Source organism: Antennarius striatus, chromosome 17 (genome assembly GCF_040054535.1).
Source record: "Antennarius striatus isolate MH-2024 chromosome 17, ASM4005453v1, whole genome shotgun sequence".
NCBI classification, from domain to species: Eukaryota; Metazoa; Chordata; class Actinopteri; order Lophiiformes; family Antennariidae; genus Antennarius; species Antennarius striatus.
Window position 1 is genome coordinate 8,013,393 of NC_090792.1, and position 19,712 is coordinate 8,033,104.

At 39.0% G+C, this 19,712-nt stretch overlaps 3 protein-coding genes across 7 annotated transcripts in view; all 3 read left to right on the forward strand.

Moving 5' to 3' along the window:
- LOC137610873 (filamin-A-interacting protein 1-like) overlaps window positions 1-5,810 on the forward strand; it is a 45,186-nt gene extending 39,376 nt beyond the window's left edge. For all 3 annotated transcript variants that reach the window (XM_068338767.1, XM_068338765.1, XM_068338766.1), the window contains exons 5-6: window positions 789-3,582; window positions 5,244-5,810. In XM_068338767.1, coding sequence (XP_068194868.1) covers window positions 789-3,582; window positions 5,244-5,429 — 2,980 coding nt within the window. In that variant the 3' untranslated portion in view covers window positions 5,430-5,810. The remainder of the gene's footprint in view (window positions 1-788; window positions 3,583-5,243) is intronic.
- Window positions 5,811-8,924: 3,114 nt separating this feature from the next.
- Window positions 8,925-13,853, forward strand: LOC137610874 (cell cycle control protein 50A-like). Its single transcript, XM_068338768.1, has 7 exons — window positions 8,925-9,375; window positions 10,455-10,574; window positions 11,090-11,197; window positions 11,282-11,369; window positions 11,551-11,694; window positions 11,777-11,986; window positions 12,240-13,853. The coding sequence occupies exons 1-7, from the start codon at window positions 9,127-9,129 to the stop codon at window positions 12,431-12,433; spliced, it is 1,113 nt and encodes a 370-aa protein (XP_068194869.1). The 5' UTR covers window positions 8,925-9,126; the 3' UTR covers window positions 12,434-13,853.
- A 5,054-nt stretch (window positions 13,854-18,907) lies between these two features.
- Window positions 18,908-19,712, forward strand: part of col12a1a (collagen, type XII, alpha 1a) — a 54,422-nt gene continuing 53,617 nt past the window's right edge. For 2 of the 3 annotated variants that reach the window (XM_068339634.1, XM_068339636.1), the window contains exon 1: window positions 18,909-19,093. The gene's annotated coding sequence lies outside the window, so the exon portion shown is untranslated. Of the gene's footprint in view, window positions 19,094-19,712 lie in introns of all 3 variants that reach the window. The other variant, XM_068339637.1, reaches the window with a different exon arrangement.

Here is a 19,712-nt window from a genome sequence, read left to right on the forward strand (position 1 = left end):
TTCTCAGGAGATTTTTTCATAATTACAAAAAATTGTCGATTGTACGAGCCTCATAGTGGGTAAGTTTTTAAAAGAGTTTGTTGTACAGTTTCTGCTATGCTGTGACCAAATCCAATGGTGGAATCTTTTTGAATGAGGCTCATTTTAAACATTTAGTAGTTGTTGCTGAAGATGCACAATCTTCTATGTTGTGCTACTATTGTTTCTATTAATTTGGTTTTACATGCAATGTAAAAATGTTGCATTTGAATGTTTCATTTGCATGCCCCTGGATGTGTACAAATCAAAGAGAGGATGCAGCTCTGCATTCAATGTGTTTTGCATGCATTTTGCTGGAGCTAGTGATCAGAACGTGCCTGAGTAGCATAGAAAGAAGCAAAAAGAAAGAAGACTACATAATGAAGGGGTGACAGTTAAACTTTTATTAGCTATTTGTGTCATTAATCTCTAATGAAAAGTTTGAGATGAAAAAAACTGAAGGTTTGGGAGTTTTAGTCTAGATATTTGGCAGCTGTCCCTGCTTTTTCTGCAAAGTGATTTTTTTATTGCATGCAATACTGCAGATAAAAAATGTTCTATCGAATATTTTTATCTGTGCTTTCCACTTGAGAACAAGTGAAAGTGACACTTATACTATCCTAATGAGCTGACTTTAAGATGTCTATCTTTAACTGTATTAAACATTTCTTCCTATAATTGCCATTGTTTTAAACCAATATATTGTTACTGACTTTGAACCAATAAAATGCCAAACTAAACCGTACTATTATTCTGCCTTTAAATTTCAGACTAAAGACGTTGCTTGAGAACGAGAAGGCTTATCAGGTAAGGAAGGAGAAGGAGCACTCTAAACGTCTGGAGAAGGTGCGTGAGGAGCTGATCAAGCTGAAGTCATTTGCCCTGATGTTGGTCAATGAGCGCCAGCAACACCTGGATCAAATGGATCAACAGAGCCAGCAGATCCAGGAACTCAGCCAGCAACTCCAGCTGCGAGAGCAGGCGCTGAGTGAAGCCAGGGAGCGTGCTCAGGAGGATAGCCACAGGGTGCTTAACCTGGAGGCTGAACTTAAAGAGAAATCTGCTAAGCTCTCTCAGCAACATGAGGAAATGAGTGGTAAACTTACCAACCAGGAGATCAACAACCGTCAACTTAATGCCAAACTTTTAGGACTTTCCCATAAAGTGGAGGAGCTGGAGGAAAGTAACAGGGCCTTAAGGAGATCTGAGGAGGAATTGCAGGAGCTGAGGGAGAAGATCAGCAAAGGAGAGTGTGGCAACTCCAATTTGATTGCTGAATTGGACAACTTACGAAAAAGAGTGCTGGAGATGGAAGGAAAGGATGAGGAGATTACCAAGACTGAAAATCAGTGTAAAGAGCTGAGAAAGAGGCTACAAGATGAGGATAGCAAGAGTAAAGACCTCAGAATGGAAGTGGAGAAGCTCCAGAAAAGAATGATGGACTTAGAGAAACTTGAGGGTGCCTTCTGCCTAAGCAAAGCTGAGTGCATACATTTAAACAATGCTCTCGAGAAAGAGAAGGGATTAACAAAAGAGCTTTCTGATGAAGTCGTAGGTCTCCGAATTCGTATGAAAGAGCTTGAATCTTCTGAACTCAAGTTAGAAAAGTCTGAAATGAGCCTTAAAGATGACTTCAGCAAGCTGAAATCACTGACTGTTGCTTTGATGGATGAACGAAAGACCCTGATTGAAAGAGTGAAGTCAGATGAAAATACAAAAGATGAGCTGAGTAAAATGGTCAAGGCTGAGCAAGGCAAAGTTATGGAAGTGACAGAAAAATTAATAGAAGAAAGCAAAAAGCTCTTAAAATTGAAATCAGAGATGGAAACTAAAATAGAGTCCTTAACTGCAGAGAAAGGAGAGCTAAGCACTACTCTAGCTCATGAAATTGATAAAAATCAGGATCTTAATTCAAAGGTCAGTCAAATGAAAAAGAGATTAGATGGGTTAGAGCAGGGAGAAAAGCTGACCAAAAATTCAGTCAAATGCGAACTGGGGAGACTGTCTGACCATGTCAAAAGAGAAGACAATAAAGTCAAGGAGTTAACATTTGAAATTGAGCATCTGAAAAATCGTCTAAAACAGCTTGAAGTAGTTGAAGGTGATTTGATCAAGACAGAAGATCAGTATGACATGTTGGAGAAAAGGTTCATGAATGAACAAGACAAAGCCAACATTCTGTCCCAACAGGTGGAGGAAATGAGGAGCCAGATAGCACGAAACAAAGCAATTGAAAAGGGAGAGGAGGAAATCCAGGAAGAAGACCTCCGACAGCAATGCAAAAGGGAGGAGGTAAAAACCAGGGAACTGCAGGCTGATGTTGTAGCCCTCAAGGAGAAGATCCACGAACTAATGCACAAGGAAGACCAACTTTCTCAGCTCCAAGTTGATTACTCCATGCTGCAGCAGAGGTTCTTGGAAGAGGAGGAGAAAGCCAAGAACATGGGTGCTGAGGTTTTCCATCTCACCAAAGAACTGGAGATAGCAAAGCGTCACAGTAGGGCCCTGAGGCCTAGTTTGAATGGGAGGAGAATGGTAGATGCTGCTGTGACATCTATTGGAGTACAGACAGATGCATTGTCCACTGGTCCAACAGAGGAGGAGACCCCAGCTGTTTTTATCAGAAAGTCTGTACAAGAAGAGAATCACATCATGAGCAACCTCAGACAGAAGTGCCTGAGGAAGCCGACAGAAAAGAGTGGCATTGAGCGTTGCCCTTCATCTAGTAGTGACCTTGGTTTGAAGAAATCCTGGATTCCCTGGATGAGGAAAAAGGATAATACTTCTCAAGAGATCAACTTGGAGAAACATCTGCAAATTAATGGAAACCATTTGCCTTCTGAAGTGACTATGTCCCAAACACAAGGGCAGCCTTTACATATCAGAGTAACACCAGACCACCAAAACAACACAGCCACTCTTGAAATTAGCAGCCCTACTGCTGAGGACTTTTTCTCTAGCTCAGTTCCCCTCAGCCCTAACCCTTCACAACCTAAATCCAGAATCACGATCATTCCCACTCCCTGTGCTCCAACTCAGAAGAAAAAGTCCACCCCTGGACTGCAGGGTCCTGAAAGAGCCAAGTCTCCAGTCACTATTACAACGATATCCAGAGCCAAATCTCCTGAAAGCAACCGAGCTCCCTCCTCTATTTCAGCAAGGCCCTTGTCCCCTGTCTCAATTATGACTGTTAGCACTGCCATTGTGCCTGAAGCATCTGCCTCTCCAGAACCCCAGGAAATGACCAAGGGACGAGCTGTATTCAAAGTTACCCCTGAAAAGCAAATGGTCCCGATACCTGTCAGAAAGGGCCACAACAATACAAGTATCATCACTACGACTGACGATAACAAGATCCATATTCATCTAGGTAACAGCATTGCCCCAAAGATGGTAGTCAGGCCAGTAACAGAGGGGAAGGAAATGACTCTATCAACTGGCACAGTTTTACGCTCCCCTCGCCAAATCACCACCAGTACCACCAGGAGCTCACAAAGTAAAGTGATGAGCAGTATTACAATTTCCCCTGTTACAACCACTACGTCCAGGCCTTCACAAAGCACTGTAAGTTCTGTTAAAATGTTCTGTTTTTTAATATGTATTCTTATGTTGTCAGCTTTAATGCACTTGATCTTTTTTGAAAAATATTTTCCCAAGATCAATCCAAAGCTGTTTAAATCAATCCACTGAACTTTAAGAAAGTTTCTTAAAGTCCAGTGGATTGATTTAAACACCTTTGGATAACTGTGACCTGGATAACTGAGAACCTACACTGTAAAGACTACTTATTACAATGGATGATGAGCAAAGTTATACCTTAGGACAATATAAAAAAACAAGATATAGAAACAGCATTCCTTATCTTTTCTCAAGGGTTTGGATCCAAGTAAATGCATCAAATATTTGTACTAAGCTATGCTTGTAAAAAATGCACAGATACAGTATGAAGCAGGTATGATGTTGTTCTACAACAGGGGTGTCAAAGACAAATACACAGAGGACCAAAAAAAAACAAATTTGCTACAACCCGAGGGCCGGACTGGTTCAATGTTTACTAAAACATATTGAAATGAACATAGCCTATTGAACCAAGAGCTAACTTAGTGTATATTCTGTAATGCTTACATAAATTAAAGAAATAATTTGTTATGGCTCTGTCAGTAACTTCAAGGGGAAACCTTTTCAACAGGCAAACAGCCAAAAAGTAAATGGCCTTCAAAAACAAAATATGTTCATTAATATCAAGATAAATGCATTTATAAAACTGCATGCATTATAAACTGAAAATACATTATTGGGAGGGAGCCGGAGAACCTGGAGAGAACCCACACAGACACGGGGAGAACATGCAAACTCCACACAGAGCAAGACTCAAACCTGGAACCGCCTTGCTGTGCGGTGACAACGCTACCCACTGTGCCACTGTGCCGCCCAGCTGATGAACAATGAACCCCAAAGCTTGTTTGCTGTGCTGCAGTGACTTATGCTACCGTTGCATTGTGGGAAATGTAGTTTTGGTGCATGCAAAACACTGGTTCTAATAGTAATTAAAAATAATCCAGCAGACCATAATTAACTCATCACAGGCCAGATCTTTCCTGTGGCCCTTGACTTTGACATACAGTTTATGTGTTCTACAACATTAAGGCAGAAAGTGGTCATGTTTTTTTCAAGAATATATAACTACTGTATTTCTTTGATATCCTATTACTTGGGCAATTTTTGATAAAGTAAACATTCGATTAAAGTTTCCTCTCACTATATCAAGAATGGTAGAGAAACTAACACTTATCAGTGGACCCAGTAGTATGCATTTTTGTGGATCGGTTTCACAGCGTGACAGTGATGGCCCTGTGGACTGGCAACAAAGATAATGATGTGGCATTTTGCCACTCTCTAATGGTCACTCTGTAATTTATAGTTGGTAGACAGCGTTTACGTACATAAGCAGCTCTGCAGAGCTTAGTGCCCTCTGGCTGACAAAAAATAACTTTGCACAAGCAACAGCAAAAGGAATCCTACCCTGGACGAGTGCTCATCCTCTCCAGCTGAAGTGAAAAATGAACAAATTTACATTTTTTTTGCACAAAACTCATACTCCAAATGTGATTAGTTACACTGTGTATACATTTATATTCTTTTTCCTGTAATTGGGTTTGCTGCTTCTCAATAATTGCTCATTCTCTTGGCTGACGAACTGTGCTCTTTTCCCCTATTGTTTACAGAATGGGCATGATGCCCAGCCTCCTCGCTCAGGACTGACCCGCATCCCAATGTCCAAGAGCCTGAAGACAGGGAAGGCTGCCCTGGGATCTCTGGGGATCACAAGTGGAGTGAAGCTGGACTCACGGACTGAATGTCAGACTATGAAAATTGAAGTTAAAAAATCCACTGTGAATACCAATACTTAACAACATAAAGAAAAAGCCTTACTGATGAAATAAATATAAGATATGATGACATTACCAAACTCACATTTCCTGTTATGTATGCCATTAATTTCTATTTTTGTTAAGACTTTTGCACTTATATCATTATCTGTCATTTAGAACGAAACATATTTGCTTCATTTTCAGTATGTATTGTTGTGGGCTTTGAATTGAATATTTCAGACCATGTTGCTACTAACTGCTTCGTGTTTCATGTGGTTGACATACTTATGAGTTTTTTGGTCATATTTTATAAGTACAATTTATAAGTCCTGATACTTTTTCATGTAAATTATGTTTTTTTTTTTCGTTAAAGTGATTTGTACTTAACAGTGTTTTAAATAAATGGGATTTGAACTCTAATGTGGCATGCAAATTTGTAGTGGAAATTAAGAAATAGAAAAGGTTCAAAGACACAAAGGGAATTATGTTCATCATTACAAGCTTGACATGTACTGTATATGTTGGTCCTTCACAATTAAGCACTTTTGTTAGCACCTGTTAACGTGGGAGGCAAACCCTGCTCCCAAATGCATTGCAGTAAAATCTTTAGTAAATTTCCATAAATGTTGCGATTCAGGTTAAGAAAGCTCGCAATAATTTCAAGTTTGAGCCAAATTTAGGTCAAATTATTTTATGCAACCCATAAAAAAACAAGAAGTGTTAATAAAAGTGTCTTGTACTTTAAAATGCCATTACATTACAGCATATAATTTTATCATTATATTAAAAATGAAAAAGGCTCATGGGTAGTCATATAAGAGATAACACTGAATTGGTACCAAAATATAGATCATTAAGTTAATCCTTTTCAGACCATCTATTATGTGATTTCTCCATTAATTTTTTTCCCAAGAAGTGTTGTCATCAGTATAAATGCTTTTTCTTTGAAATTAATCATGGAACTTTGCTAATGTTCTTTGTTAATGCTTTTTGCTAATGATCTTTGGCTGACAGAAAAAGTGGTGTGCCAAGCAGAGAGGGCAAGATGAAAGTCAGAAAGTTTACAATCAAACCAACTTGTTTGTGCTAATATACACTGTATTATTATTATTATTATTATTATTATTATTATTATTATTATTATTATTATTATTATTATTATTATTATTATTATTATTATTATTATTGTTATTATTATCATTATTATTATTATTATGCATTCCTTCATTTTCTATACCCGCTATATCCACTGTCACGGGCGGAGGGGTGCTGGAGCCTATCCCAGTCAACTGGAGGCTTTAGGCAGGGGACATTGGTTGCCACACCAGTGCACCATATTAATCTTATTAAATCCCACTTCAAAGTGGTGATGTATTGTAATTGTCAGTGTTTGTCCATAAGTTTGTCCGGTCGTTCGTCTGTTTGTTTGTCGGTTTGTTTGTTTCATTAGTTCACCAAATATCTTCACAACCGTTGCAAATAGAAAGATGAAACAAAAAGTACATTACTCAGGCGTCAAATGGGATGAAAATGATGACCTTGAATGACCTTGACCTTGACAAAACTAGGTCAAATTCAAATTTCCACTTTTGTACGCTCAGGAACCAGAAGTCATAGGTTTGACTTCGAAGAAGTCAGACCAGCGATGTTGTTTGGTCTAGAGACAGTGTCACTGAGGAATAGAGAGGGGACAGAGCTGGAGGTAGCAGAGATGAAGATGCTGAGGTTCTCTCTGGGAGTGACCAAGGTAGATAGGATCAGGAATGAGTATATCAGAGGGACAGCACATGTTAGAGACTTTGGAGACAAAGTCAGAGAGGCCAGACTGAGATGGTTTGGACATGTCCAGAGGAGAGATAGTGAATATATTGGTAGAAGGATGCTGAGTTTTGAACTGCCAGGCAGGAGGCCTAGAGGAAGACCAAAGAGGAGGTTTATGGATGTAATGAGGGAAGACATGAAGGTAGTTGGTGTGAGAGAAGGGGATGCAGAAGACAGGGTTAGATGGAGGCAACTGATTCGCTGTGGCGACCCCTGAAGGGAAAAGAAGTACGCTCAGGAACCGGATAAGAGAAGGCCAGTGTAAGACCATAGATCAAAGCTAGTGCTTTGATCTCCCTATGCACGAGCTTTGATCTATGGTCTAACTCAAGCTGGCCTTTTCCATATGCACTAGTCTCTGCACTAGTCAGGTACTTTCAGGGTACCCTAACCTACCCTGGAAGTAGGTCAGGGTAAGTCGCAGGATGTTGCAGTCTCTGACTGCCTTATTGTTGTTGTTGTTGTCATTATTATGATTATTATTATTACTAGTAGTAGTAGTAATAGTAGTAGCAGTAGTAGTAGTATTTAACATTTTTAGATTATGTCAAGGTGAGTTATGAAATGTCAACACGACTACTAGAAAATCCTAATACCTTAATATCTATATTGATACTTACAGTTATCAAATACTGATCTTAACTCTCCATATTTATATCACAATTTCTGTTTGAATAAGTTCATGGAATATACTGCAAATGTGTTTGTGTTTGTCAGAGCAAAAAGGGGGAGAGTGAGATGGAGTAAGAGAGCAGTATTCAGGCCACTAAGCCAGAACAGCTGGAAATGATATTTTTGAATTAGGAAAGAAAGATACAGGTTAAAGTTTTTCTGTTTAAGATCAATTTGGTTCACAAAAAAGATTACTTGTTTATAAGAAATACTGCTTTGTGATTCATGTTGGTTGGAAAAAACCTAAGACAGGAAGAATTTGTGAATGGTGGTACCAAGAATTGGAAAAGGTAGTCAGTATGTTTCTCATAAGAAACAAGCATTTGAATCTCAGTGGAATTAAAAATCCATTTCATTCTGTATGCAATACGCAGTATTACTCATTTGCCTTGAAGCGAGTTTAAAAAAATGACTAGGTACTGTTGTATTATTTTTTTAACATATTGAACTTCACCAATTTATCTACTATGCCTTTAATTGATGATTGAAAACCAATTGTTTATTCAGTAATGCTAATGGTGTACAGTATACTGTATCTTTGAAGAATCCTTCAAACAAAAAGAGAGCACAAACAGAAACTAAAGTAGGACTGAGAAGAAAAAAACAGCTATGATCATTGATTAAAATATGAGAATTTAAAATTCACAGGTTTGAGTACATATTTGCACTCTTTGTTCTGTCTAGGTAGACCAAACCCAAATGGAATTTTTCATCTTACATTTTCATGACCAGATGAAATTCAGTTGAAAATTTTTGTGAAAATTGTTGTTAAATTAATGAATTTTCTGTCTGAACAAAACAACAGAACTGTTACACTAAAAAAAGAAATTACACTTTCCGATCGCCAAATTAACGGAAATCGCTGTACGTCTTGAAATCTTCAGATCTAAAATAATCGCCTGATTAAATTTCTTAAATTGTTTGTAGGTTGTTATTGATAGATTATTATGTTTCCCCGCAACAGAGATCGGTAAGAGAAGCGCACTTATCCATGATGACGTAACACTGACGTTTCATCGTTTCATTGGCTTAGAAGCTTCCGGCATATTCTTCGACGATTTTAGGGTGAGCACAGTCAACACCACAATGAGTTGGTATCTATATTAGATCAACGGGGAATGCCTTTTCTTAGGCAATTGGACGCGACTATAATCTTTTTTCTCTTTCTTGTTGCGTGGAACTAACTCCAAACTGTCAATCGCAAACTACAGTAGTTTAGTTTTGCTCAAAGAAGATTTCAACCATGATGGCGTCAAGCTACAACGCTAAGGAAGAGGACGGACACCACTCGGGTGCTTCAAGTCATGGAGGCGCAGGGACTGTGAAAGGCAAAAAGCCCGACAACACGGCATTCAAGCAGCAGAGACTACCAGCCTGGCAGCCCATCCTGACTGCAGGCACCGTTCTGCCAGCCTTCTTCGTTATCGGCCTGATCTTCATCCCGATTGGCATCGGCCTGTTTGTCTCCTCAAACAACATCAAAGAGTTCGAGGTACAGCGATGTTTGCCTGTCATTAGCATGCTAACGCTTAGCATCCACTGACTAGCTTCGTCCAGGTTCCTCTGTAGCTCACTTGAATTTCGGTTAGTTAGCTAGCTAACTGAATAACCGCAATTAATGCTAGTTGAACCTTTAAATATTCGACCTATAAAATGATATTGCGGTAAAGCACATCATATTGTTGAACTGTTCACCTTTGCCTGGTGAAAACCCTTCCATACAGACAGCTGTCAGGTTAAACACTTAGCAGCTAACTAGCTAAAGCTAACACAGCCTAGCCTAGTCCAGCTAATTAAATCAAAGTTGTTTCTTACATAATAACAAAAATATTTCATTCACATACATGCAAGTTAATAAAGCAATTGCAGTCTGACCCTTTTCCTCTATGCTGTTGGTTCATAGAATGTTATGAGAAAGTGCTGTTGAAAGATTTTAATCTGAAAAGTTCTTACACGCTTTGTTTTTCTACTAATCTCACACATAAAGTACTGTAATTCTTTGGCCGGTAACCAGCCAATATGTCTTCATATGAATTTTCAATGCATACCAGACATTATTTACCTACTATAGGTGGTATTCATTCTTGGTCGGATTATTAAATATAAAGTTGATTTTAAGTGCAAGAGAATGACTGCTGGGTGAGCTCCATTGGCCTGCAACCTGACAAAGTGTCACCAGCAGTCATTTCCACAGCTTGTCACATTAGTAACTGTTAATTTCAAGAACAAATGAAGTAGCACGCCTTATTTACTACTTTCAGATGTGGGGGACATTTCATTTAAGAAAAAGGTATTTAGAAATAGTATTTCAAAAGCCACTCTATATAAAAGATATTGTAGTTTTGGTCTCTTGCCCCCATATGCATGGGTTCCTCTGATGCTACCTCAATGATTAAGGGCTTCGAACTATGATCAAATTGTATCTGAAAATGTGTTGATTTATGGTGCTGATTGTTGCTTAGTTTTCAATTGCTTTTTGGAACCTCAGATTCAGTATCCATTTATTTGATCAATGTGTACTTAATGCATTATGCTATTTTTAAATATTAGTAATGGACTCATCTTTTTCAGATTGATTACACTGGTGTCGACATTTCTGATCCATGCTATAGCTGTGCTAGGAACTTCAGCTGGAACAGCACAACACAGTGTTTGTGCTCCATGCCCTTCACATTGGAGCAGCCATTTGAGGTGAGCACAATGCCAGCCCCATGAATAATGTAAGCCTTATTCTTAAAAATCATTTAGTTTGAAGTGCAATATAAAAGAGTAAAAACAGCCCTTTCCTTTCTAGATGTCCATTAAGTTCTATTTTAAGGCCAGAGAAGGGCACATTACTGTCATTACTATTGATCACTCTTCTCAGATAGCATGCAGCCCAGCAATTTTCAGAAGGTCCTAATTGATTATTTTTAAACATTCCCTTTTCACATAAGAGCAACAGTTTTAATCCATTATTTATCAGCTTAGATTAGAAACTATGCTGTATATTTGTAGTTTATTGTCACATTTTTCAGTAAATCAAACTGCAGTATGACAACTGAACGTATGAGGAGTGTATTGTTTTGTCCTTACCTCAGTTTTTTATGGTGAACTGTGTATGTGTATCTGTACACATTATTTGTACAGTTTCACTGTACAGTGTCATTTCACTTCTCGTTATCCTTCACTGATCCATCTGTAACATGAATTTTCCTGTCCTACAGAGTAATGTCTTCATGTACTACGGCTTATCCAACTTCTATCAGAACCACAGGCGTTATGTGAAATCCAGGGATGACAGTCAACTCAATGGTGATCCATCTTCATTGACGGTAAAATGTTGATCTCACTTTTTTTTTGACATGCAGATTTGAATGAATGGATTTTTCTGATTTCACACTGGCTGTTCTTAACAGAACCCCAGTAAGGAATGCGAACCATACCGTACAAGTGAGGGACTGCCCATCGCTCCATGTGGGGCCATAGCTAACAGCCTTTTCAATGGTAAGCTTCACTATTTTTTCTTCAGAAACCCATGAGGAACGTTATTGTTGCTCATGGGTTCAGAGGAAGAATTTCCTGAAACTGTTGCTGAAAGCCCAGCACATATCAGATTCTGACATCTGCTAATTTTTTATGTGTTTCTCAAACATCATTAAATGTTAAAAAAATGCCTTTTTTTCAGACACTCTAGAGCTGTATCATATTGATTCCAGTGGCACTCCAAATAAAGTTCCTTTGGTAAAGAAGGGCATTGCCTGGTGGACAGACAAGCATGTGAAGTACAGGAATCCTGGTGGAAACAGCAACCTTACTGTAGTGTTCCAAGGTGAATTTAGCAAACTGTGCGGATCTGTAAGTTTCATCAAGATTCAAGTTGTAATGACAAGCATTCTCTTATTCTTCCCCAGGCACAAATAAGCCAGTGAACTGGAGGAAGCCAGTGTATGAGTTGGATGAGTCAGACCCTGAGAATAATGGCTTTATTAATGAGGACTTCATCGTATGGATGCGCACGGCTGCGTTGCCTACCTTTCGTAAGCTTTATCGCATCATCCAGAAGAAGGCCAATACGACTCCCACTCTTCCCAGCGGTAGATACGTCTTGAACATCACTTACAGTATCCTTTGAATCGTTGGCCAACTTACACTCAAGGTGGCTTTTTACTGCTCTAATATAAGTCATTTGGTAATGGAAAAACTCCAGGGTGAGATTGCTATGGAGGAACATACTAATCTTAGGGCATGTGTCCACATAAAAATATTCTTTGCATTTTTCTCAGGACAAAACGGGTCATCTATTTCATTATTCTGTTGTCAAATATAGATTTCTCCCTCTTCACAAATTGATTGCCTTTAACCATGTACAATCAGATTACCCTGTGCTCAGTTTTGATGGTCGCAAGCGGATGATCCTCAGCACCATCTCCTGGATGGGAGGGAAGAACCCCTTTCTTGGCATTGCTTACATCACTGTGGGCTCCATCTGCTTTTTTCTGGGAGTGGTTCTTCTCATCATACACCACAAATACGACACCCGCAACAACAGCGCAGATATTCCAAATTAAACCGCTCTTGTATTGCGTTGTTCTGCCTCTGCATGTACGATTGACCCTATAGGGTCCGTTATGGACGGCTTGTTTATTTAATCGTTATTACACTGGTGTCTAATTGTCTCTTGTGTTTGTTTAAAGAGAGCTGTGTCTGAATTCTGTCATCAAAGCTGTGTAAAGCAAAAGGATAGAAATTTCTGTGTCTGCAAAGAGCTTAAAGTCAGCTGCTGGGAATGTTATTTCGTGTCTTTTAAAAAGAAAGCTTATATCTTCTATTTATATCATCGAAGTTTGTTTTTTATTTCAGCACTGCTTCGGGAATGGCGTACTTATTGAAGGATGTATGTATTCTAAATGCAAGTTTTAGTCAACGTTATGTACTGTAATATGTCCTGCTGATGAATGTACCATTATATTTCACTGACATACCTCTGTGGTTTCTGTGATTACCTTGAACACGGGATAACCATTTCTCTCCTGTTATCAAATATGGTAAACATTGATGTTTAAAGAGAAGTAATTTATCCTTGAAGAGTCAAAGAATACTTAACGACTTGTATGAAAGTATGTATTTATCTGCTGCTGTGACTGGTTGTATGAAGACACCGGCATAAGGCACGACAATCTAATGCTTATTAACGGAAACGTCCTGCATTGCTATAACCCATATTCTCCATGGTCAGACTCTTGGAAGCATTTCAGGCATATTAGAGGTCAACATTATTTTGTCTTTACAGTTCAGCCTGCGTGTGAAATTCTCATCTTAAATGTTGTCTGCTGACATGCACTTTAAAGTCACATTTGTTAGTTTCCCCATATTTTATCATCTATGATTTTTCGTGATTTATTCATAAGTTATTTGATTCAGTTGAAATTGTGTTTTTATAAGGTTTTTAGGGTCCAATTAAGCAACCTGGTCAATGTCTTTTTGTGATCTTAGTCACCAATGCAAATTATGCCATTTCTTTAACTGGTAACTAATTAGAAACGTGATTAAAATCAGATGTCTGTCCTCAAGCCCCACTTCTACTGCTTCACGTGAAAAACTGTCTAGCATCTACTAAGTGAAATTAAAGAGTTTTCTTCATGACTGTTATTAAAATTTTAGTATGGCAACAAATGTCTATTTGGTTAATTGTGTGTATTACTAGTGCGGAGCAACGGTCCCTATAGCATTTAAAATGTGAATATTTTAAACGGCTTGAATCAATTTTTTTTTTTTTATTTTTTTTTTTAAACATAAAAAGTATTTCTATTGTACATGCTATAAAGGTAAAGTCTAGTTAGCACAATGCCATTACCAACTAGCTACCTGGCACTTTAAAGATACACAGGTTCAAATTTGAGATGCAGATGCCGGGGATTGAACCCGGGGCCTCACATACGAAGTATGTGCTGTACCACTGAGCTACATCCCTGGCTAAACATGTCTAATCTTATGTTAAAAAATTTTCATGTTATATGTTCTAAATAAATGTATAGCATACAGTTTGGTAGGCAATTTTTTATATTAGCTGTAGTTGACAACAGCAAACCTGTGTAGGGTCACCTATTTAAAAACAGTTAAAGTAACAGCATTGAGTTATGTTTTACTTTCCTGTATTGTATTTAATCCTTACAAGTATAACTGGGAGAAAAATGATTCAAGTATAATAAGGTATATTGTCATTCATTTTCCTCCGCTTTATCTGCTGCAGCAGGTCACGGGGAGCTGGAGCCTATCCCAGCTGGCATAAGGCGTGAGGTGGGGGACACTCCGGGCACGACGCCAGTGCACCGCGGAGCACACAAAGACAAACAAACACACACACACACACTCCTATGGGCATTGTGGGACCGGCCAATTAACCTGAAGTGCATGTTTTTGCAAGTAGGAGGAAGCAGGAGAACCCACGTAGACACGGGAAGAACATGCAAACTCCGCACAGAACGAGACTCGAACCCGGACCCGCAGTGGTGTGCGGCAACACATGTCAACATATGTTAATTTTCAACTGTTTGCAATTACATTTTGAAACAAGGATAGTTTAAATAGCTTCAAAACTCATGTGTGTGGTGTTTCCCCTAACCTATTATGAAATGCTAAATTTACTAATGGAGTTTGAAAATGATTCAACCCTATAATGAAAAGTGAATTATGTAATTTGCACTCTACTACCACCTTGATTTGAGTTAGGGTATTTAAACTTGACTTCTGCTATTTGTTAATGTGCTGAAGTTTCTTTTAACTGTACAGTTCATGGGTTTAGACAGTAGATGTCACTGTTGTGCTGTTTCACTATCAACATTTTGTCATACTGGACTTACGGGTTTGTACTACCAAGGACCGTGGTGGTATACACACGCACACACACACACACACACACACACACACACACACACACACACACACACACACACACACACAAGGAGCCTGTAGGCATGCAAGTAAATGGTGAGACGTAGAGTGGTAGGCAGCTCCCTCGTGGGGTGCCCCAAATGAGCAACTTGTCAGGGAAGCGTATCATGCTCAAGGGCACCTCAGCAGTGCTCAGGAGGTGAACTGTCAGTTTACACTCTTTTGTTCCACATGGCTCTTGAGGTGGCCACCATCAAGTCCCAGCCCAGGACACAGTGGACTGAGCTACTATCACCCCAAAACACAAACTACATCAGATGAAGTTAATCTCTTCAAGGGAAAGGATGACACTGTTGATACAGTATATGGATCATTAGTGTCATATCTGAGTTGAAACGGTGTGCCTGTGGAGTTTCTACTGTAATGTTTAAATGACCTCTAACCAGATGGAACTACTTTCTACTACTTTCAGAGTGAGGTTAGGGTTGTCTCTGAACAAGGGGACATTGGTTTACCCATCTTCCTGTCAGGCGGGTCAAAGTGCATTCTGCTCTGCAGAGCTACAGTTACTCACTGTTTCAGGTGTGTCAACATTGTCAGAGATGTGATACTTAATACTTGTTCAATGTGTCTTAGAAATGAAACATAATTTAGTGACTTGACACCATGTTTATTACTGGAAGCCTATTTGTAACAAAGACAGACTCAGGGGGGAACTGGCCCCAGCTAAAATCTGATTGGCCCCCTGCCCTGACACTTTTCCTTTGTTTCCTTTGCTTGTTTTTGGCCTTGTTTTGTACCTGCTTGGGTATTGTAATTATAGTGATACTGCATTTATGTGATCTGACAAGGAATCCCAGGATTATGATGCATCTTGAATGTTAAGAATCTTGTTTATTTAAAGTTATAACAGACAAATCTGATGTTATTGGATTTGACACATGACTGCACCTGTACATACCTGGAGAAGTATTCAGCCTTTCCAACCCCTCAGGAACTTCACGGTGAGTAACAGGGTAATTATCATTAGGTAGCTAAAGTTTGCGTGTATGTGTGTGTGTGTTTGTTATTGTTGAAACAAGACTTCCAAATAGAATATGTCACAGCCAATTCATACTTAATTAAATGATAAAAACCATCTGATTAAGATGCTGACATGCCTGTCTGTGTTAGTAGCTTGCTGCTGTTACAATGAGATTTGGTGGCTGATCAATAATTAGAAGATCTTTTCTTAAAATTTTAAGTAATTCTCCTCCCCCCCATCCTCCTCCTCTTCCACCTCCTTATTAATTATTATTATCCTCATGCGTTGATTTCTCATCATGTCTTTGTCGCTTTAGAAGATGCTTCAGAGAGTTTGTAAGTTCTTCAGGAGAGTCAAGACCTCTTTTACATGCTGCTGTCATCCCAGTATGGAGGAGTGACCAAGTTCTTTGGGTTGAAGCTGGAGTTCCAGTTGCAGAACATTGAATAAAAGTGGATTTTGTTTTTGCCAATTTACTACATGTTGACATTCAATAAATGTTTTTAATATATCGATTGGTGGAAGAGATGACTGAATTCATTACATAACACACACATTGATATTCCAACACTTATGAGTGTATGATCAATGTGGCCCTCGCACATTTGTTGAACGGACGCTAAAAATGATCAAAAATAACACGACACCAACAGAAACACAAGACAAGATGAGGGCGAAGAAAGACCGGTCACATCAGCAACAATATCTGTTGAGTGAAACAGCAGCAACCTACTGCCCACAAACAAACGACTGCATCATATATCCCTGGCAAACGCAGCGAGTCCAAACACTTCAAACACTTAAAACAAGCCAGAAAACAAGAAGGAATTGTTTTTGTACATGCATCAGGAGTCAAACAGCATACACAAAAACATAGTACCCTCTCTTCTTCACTACTGTCTGTAACAGGGAATGTGTTAAAAACGAAGAAAGGCTCCTCTTATTTCTGGGTTTGTAAAGAGACTCTTCTTCCTCTGTAGCTGCTGACGTCACTTCCTCTTGGAGTCAGCTTTGTATATTGAGGAGCATGCCTAGTGGTCGCTGCCATCTTGTCGAGGTTGGTGAGAAGCTTACTGAACTCATGCAGCTGCTCACCTGCTGTCAGGCTCTCCTCCTTCAAACGCTGGTTATTCTCTCAGGTCGGCCATCTCGGTGAACAACCTTGTCCTGCTTCTCCTAGTGGAGGAAGAGATCGTTTGTCAATGACAGGAACCTTTACTGTTACTTTTGGGAACACGCTACAAAAATGATTTTCTCTTGACCTCACAAACACTGACACACTGTGAGATTCAAAACTACTGGTGCCTCACATGCTAGAGGCCTACCTTCAGATTCTCCTGCCTGAAGGAGCAGTGAATGGACCGACTCCTGTGGTGCTCCAGACTGGAGGCCCAGTTATGAACAAGAGCTCACCGGTTAGGGTGAAATAGTGTGAACAACTCAAGCAAGACATGAAAAATATGTACAGAATCAATAAAGAAGAAAAAAATGTAGTGAAAAATAAAAAATCCTCTCAATCCTTACCTCTTGTTGTACGTCATTTCCCCACAGACCACCACCAAGTACACTGCTGTCTCCCTGTTTGCTGTTTTGCATTAACTAGTTACATTACTGCAGTCTGCTGTTGCTTCACTATATTTGTTGAAAACATTTGTCTCTTCGCTGCCCTTTTTGTGGATGTATTCTATGGAAGCGTTTGTATGTTGAAGCATAAACCAGTTGAAGCAAATGCATCTCATTTTTTATGAAAATGAAGCACAAATGAGCCTTAAAGCCACTCTTGTCTCAATCTTATTATTTAAGTATCCATTTAAAATGATCAGAGAACATGTCCAAAACCTCTTAAAAAGCAATGTTAAAGAAAAAGGACATTAAATTTTTACATCCACCCCTTCATAAGGATCCATATAAAATGACAAAGGTTCTGTCCTGATTATGCCCTTCTTCTAGCAATTATTCAAAAAAACCCCTTTCAGTAGTTTTTGCACAATTTTTCTGACATAAAACAAAACTTAACACCCCCGCAAAATAAAAATAAACAAAAAACAAACAATAATATAGCCAATAGACACAGAATCTTCATGGTGGAGTCGACAGAGGTAACAATGGGTTATATAATTCAAACTGACAGTGTTTGGTTGTTTCAGCTTCACTCAGACATTTGTATGTGGTTGATGCAGACTTGGATATCACCACAAAGAGTGGAAATACAAAGTTTTTCACTATGAGTGTCTGGACCACATCAAAAGCAAACTTTTCCACAAATTTAGTGGTCATTTTTTTTCAGAGTACATCTGGCAAAATATGAAGTTTTACTTTACCAACCTTAAAAGTCATTCTAAGCATGACAAGTAGTTGTTCCTTTAACAGATTGCCTTTAACACATGGATTTTCTTTAGATATGTTTTGATTTTTCCATGTGAAGATGATTTTACATGACTCAGAACTCATCTTCTCCACAGGGTTCATGGCTCACCAAAGGCAATGCGTACATTGATAAATTTGTTATGTCATTTCTTTTGTGGGCTTTGGATGGGACATCACATGTTAACATGTTTGGTAAAGACAAGACATATGGAGCTAACGTGTTTTAGAAAACTGAAACAGATTTTCATTCCTGACGTAGGATGCAGTTGAATCACTAGAGGGCAGCAAAAACCACCTCAATGCGCGCTCTGCCTTAGAGAACACAGAAGTGGTTCTCCTGTCCGAACAGAAGTTATGATTTAATTCAATTTTCATTTTAGTCTCGCACTTAATAAACAAGCTCTATTTTTGTATCTTTATGTGTCATGAACAGAAAAAGCAACAAAAGAAGCAAAAAAAAGTTCACCTAATTTATTTGCATTTGAGTAAATGAACTTGAGGTTGCTTATTGCGCACGTAAAACACTTCCACTCTTCTCATTGCGACACTTCTGTGAGTCCCATTGGAAAATCGTTAAATCACCAGACCAAGAGAATGCAGTGGGGATTAAAAAAAAAAGAAAAAAAAAGTAATTTCCAAACAGTAGATGTGACTTAGCGGGGGAACAATATATCAACCGACGGGCAGGAGATTCGTCAGGAGCCATTGATGGTAAACTGAGAGCTGGGGACTGCCCTCCTATTAAGTAGGCGATGGTGGAAAGATTCTTCCCACTCAGAAAGAGGCTTTTCCTTGTTGGACATCAGCTGGCGGAGCCTCCAGTAGCCACAGAGAGGAGAGAGGGGTCCAGCCGCAGCTCCTGAAGTTTCTCTTACTTTACAGAGGGGGAGGCTTCCAGCAGGCAGCTCTCTCGTTTGGTCCTTCATTCACCAGGGGGGTTGATTGGGTGAGTAGATCGACTTCAATTTATCTCCAATTAGTTGGTTCGATATTTAATTTCTGCAGTAAATGAAATTTCACCAAGTTTAGGGGGATATATAATTTGTTTAATCACAGGTCTGCGCTGTGTTGCGTTATCCAATGACTTTAACATTAAATTAAATTAGATTCGTTTCAAATAAACATTTGTTACCAGACTCAGTAGATTAAACTTTTTAAAAAAATGTTTTAACAATCAGTAAACGGTTTTCAAAGTTAACGAATGACGCTAAATGACGTCATGAAATAGAATTGAATGAAGATGCTGCAATAAGTCACTTCAATAAAATCTGCGAGTTGTTGATATGGTGTTTGATAGCGAAGCAAAGTTTTTGTTTTTTTGAAATTTGCTTTGGTAATTTGAATTTTGATGAACCCATTTGTGTCCTTCGGGCCAAGTACGGAACACCGGCCACTTCATGTGTGCAGTTTTCCTGCGTGTGCACCAGGCGGGGCGCACAGTCCGTGGAATAGAAGCCGAGTTCAGGCTGCGGCTGTGATCCACTTCTAAAGAAAAGATCCAAACGCCTAAAATTAGATTATTCCAGTTAATTTGATTGCCCTGTTGTGGTTTTCTTTTGAGTAAA

Coding starts and splice junctions, on each gene's coding strand:
- LOC137610874 (XM_068338768.1), top strand. CDS start 9,127: ATGATGGCGTCAAGCTACAACGCTAAGGAAGAGGACGGACACCACTCG. Junction 9,376..10,454: donor ACAACATCAAAGAGTTCGAG/GTACAGCGATGT, acceptor CATCTTTTTCAG/ATTGATTACACTGGTGTCGA. Junction 11,370..11,550: donor AGCTAACAGCCTTTTCAATG/GTAAGCTTCACT, acceptor CCTTTTTTTCAG/ACACTCTAGAGCTGTATCAT.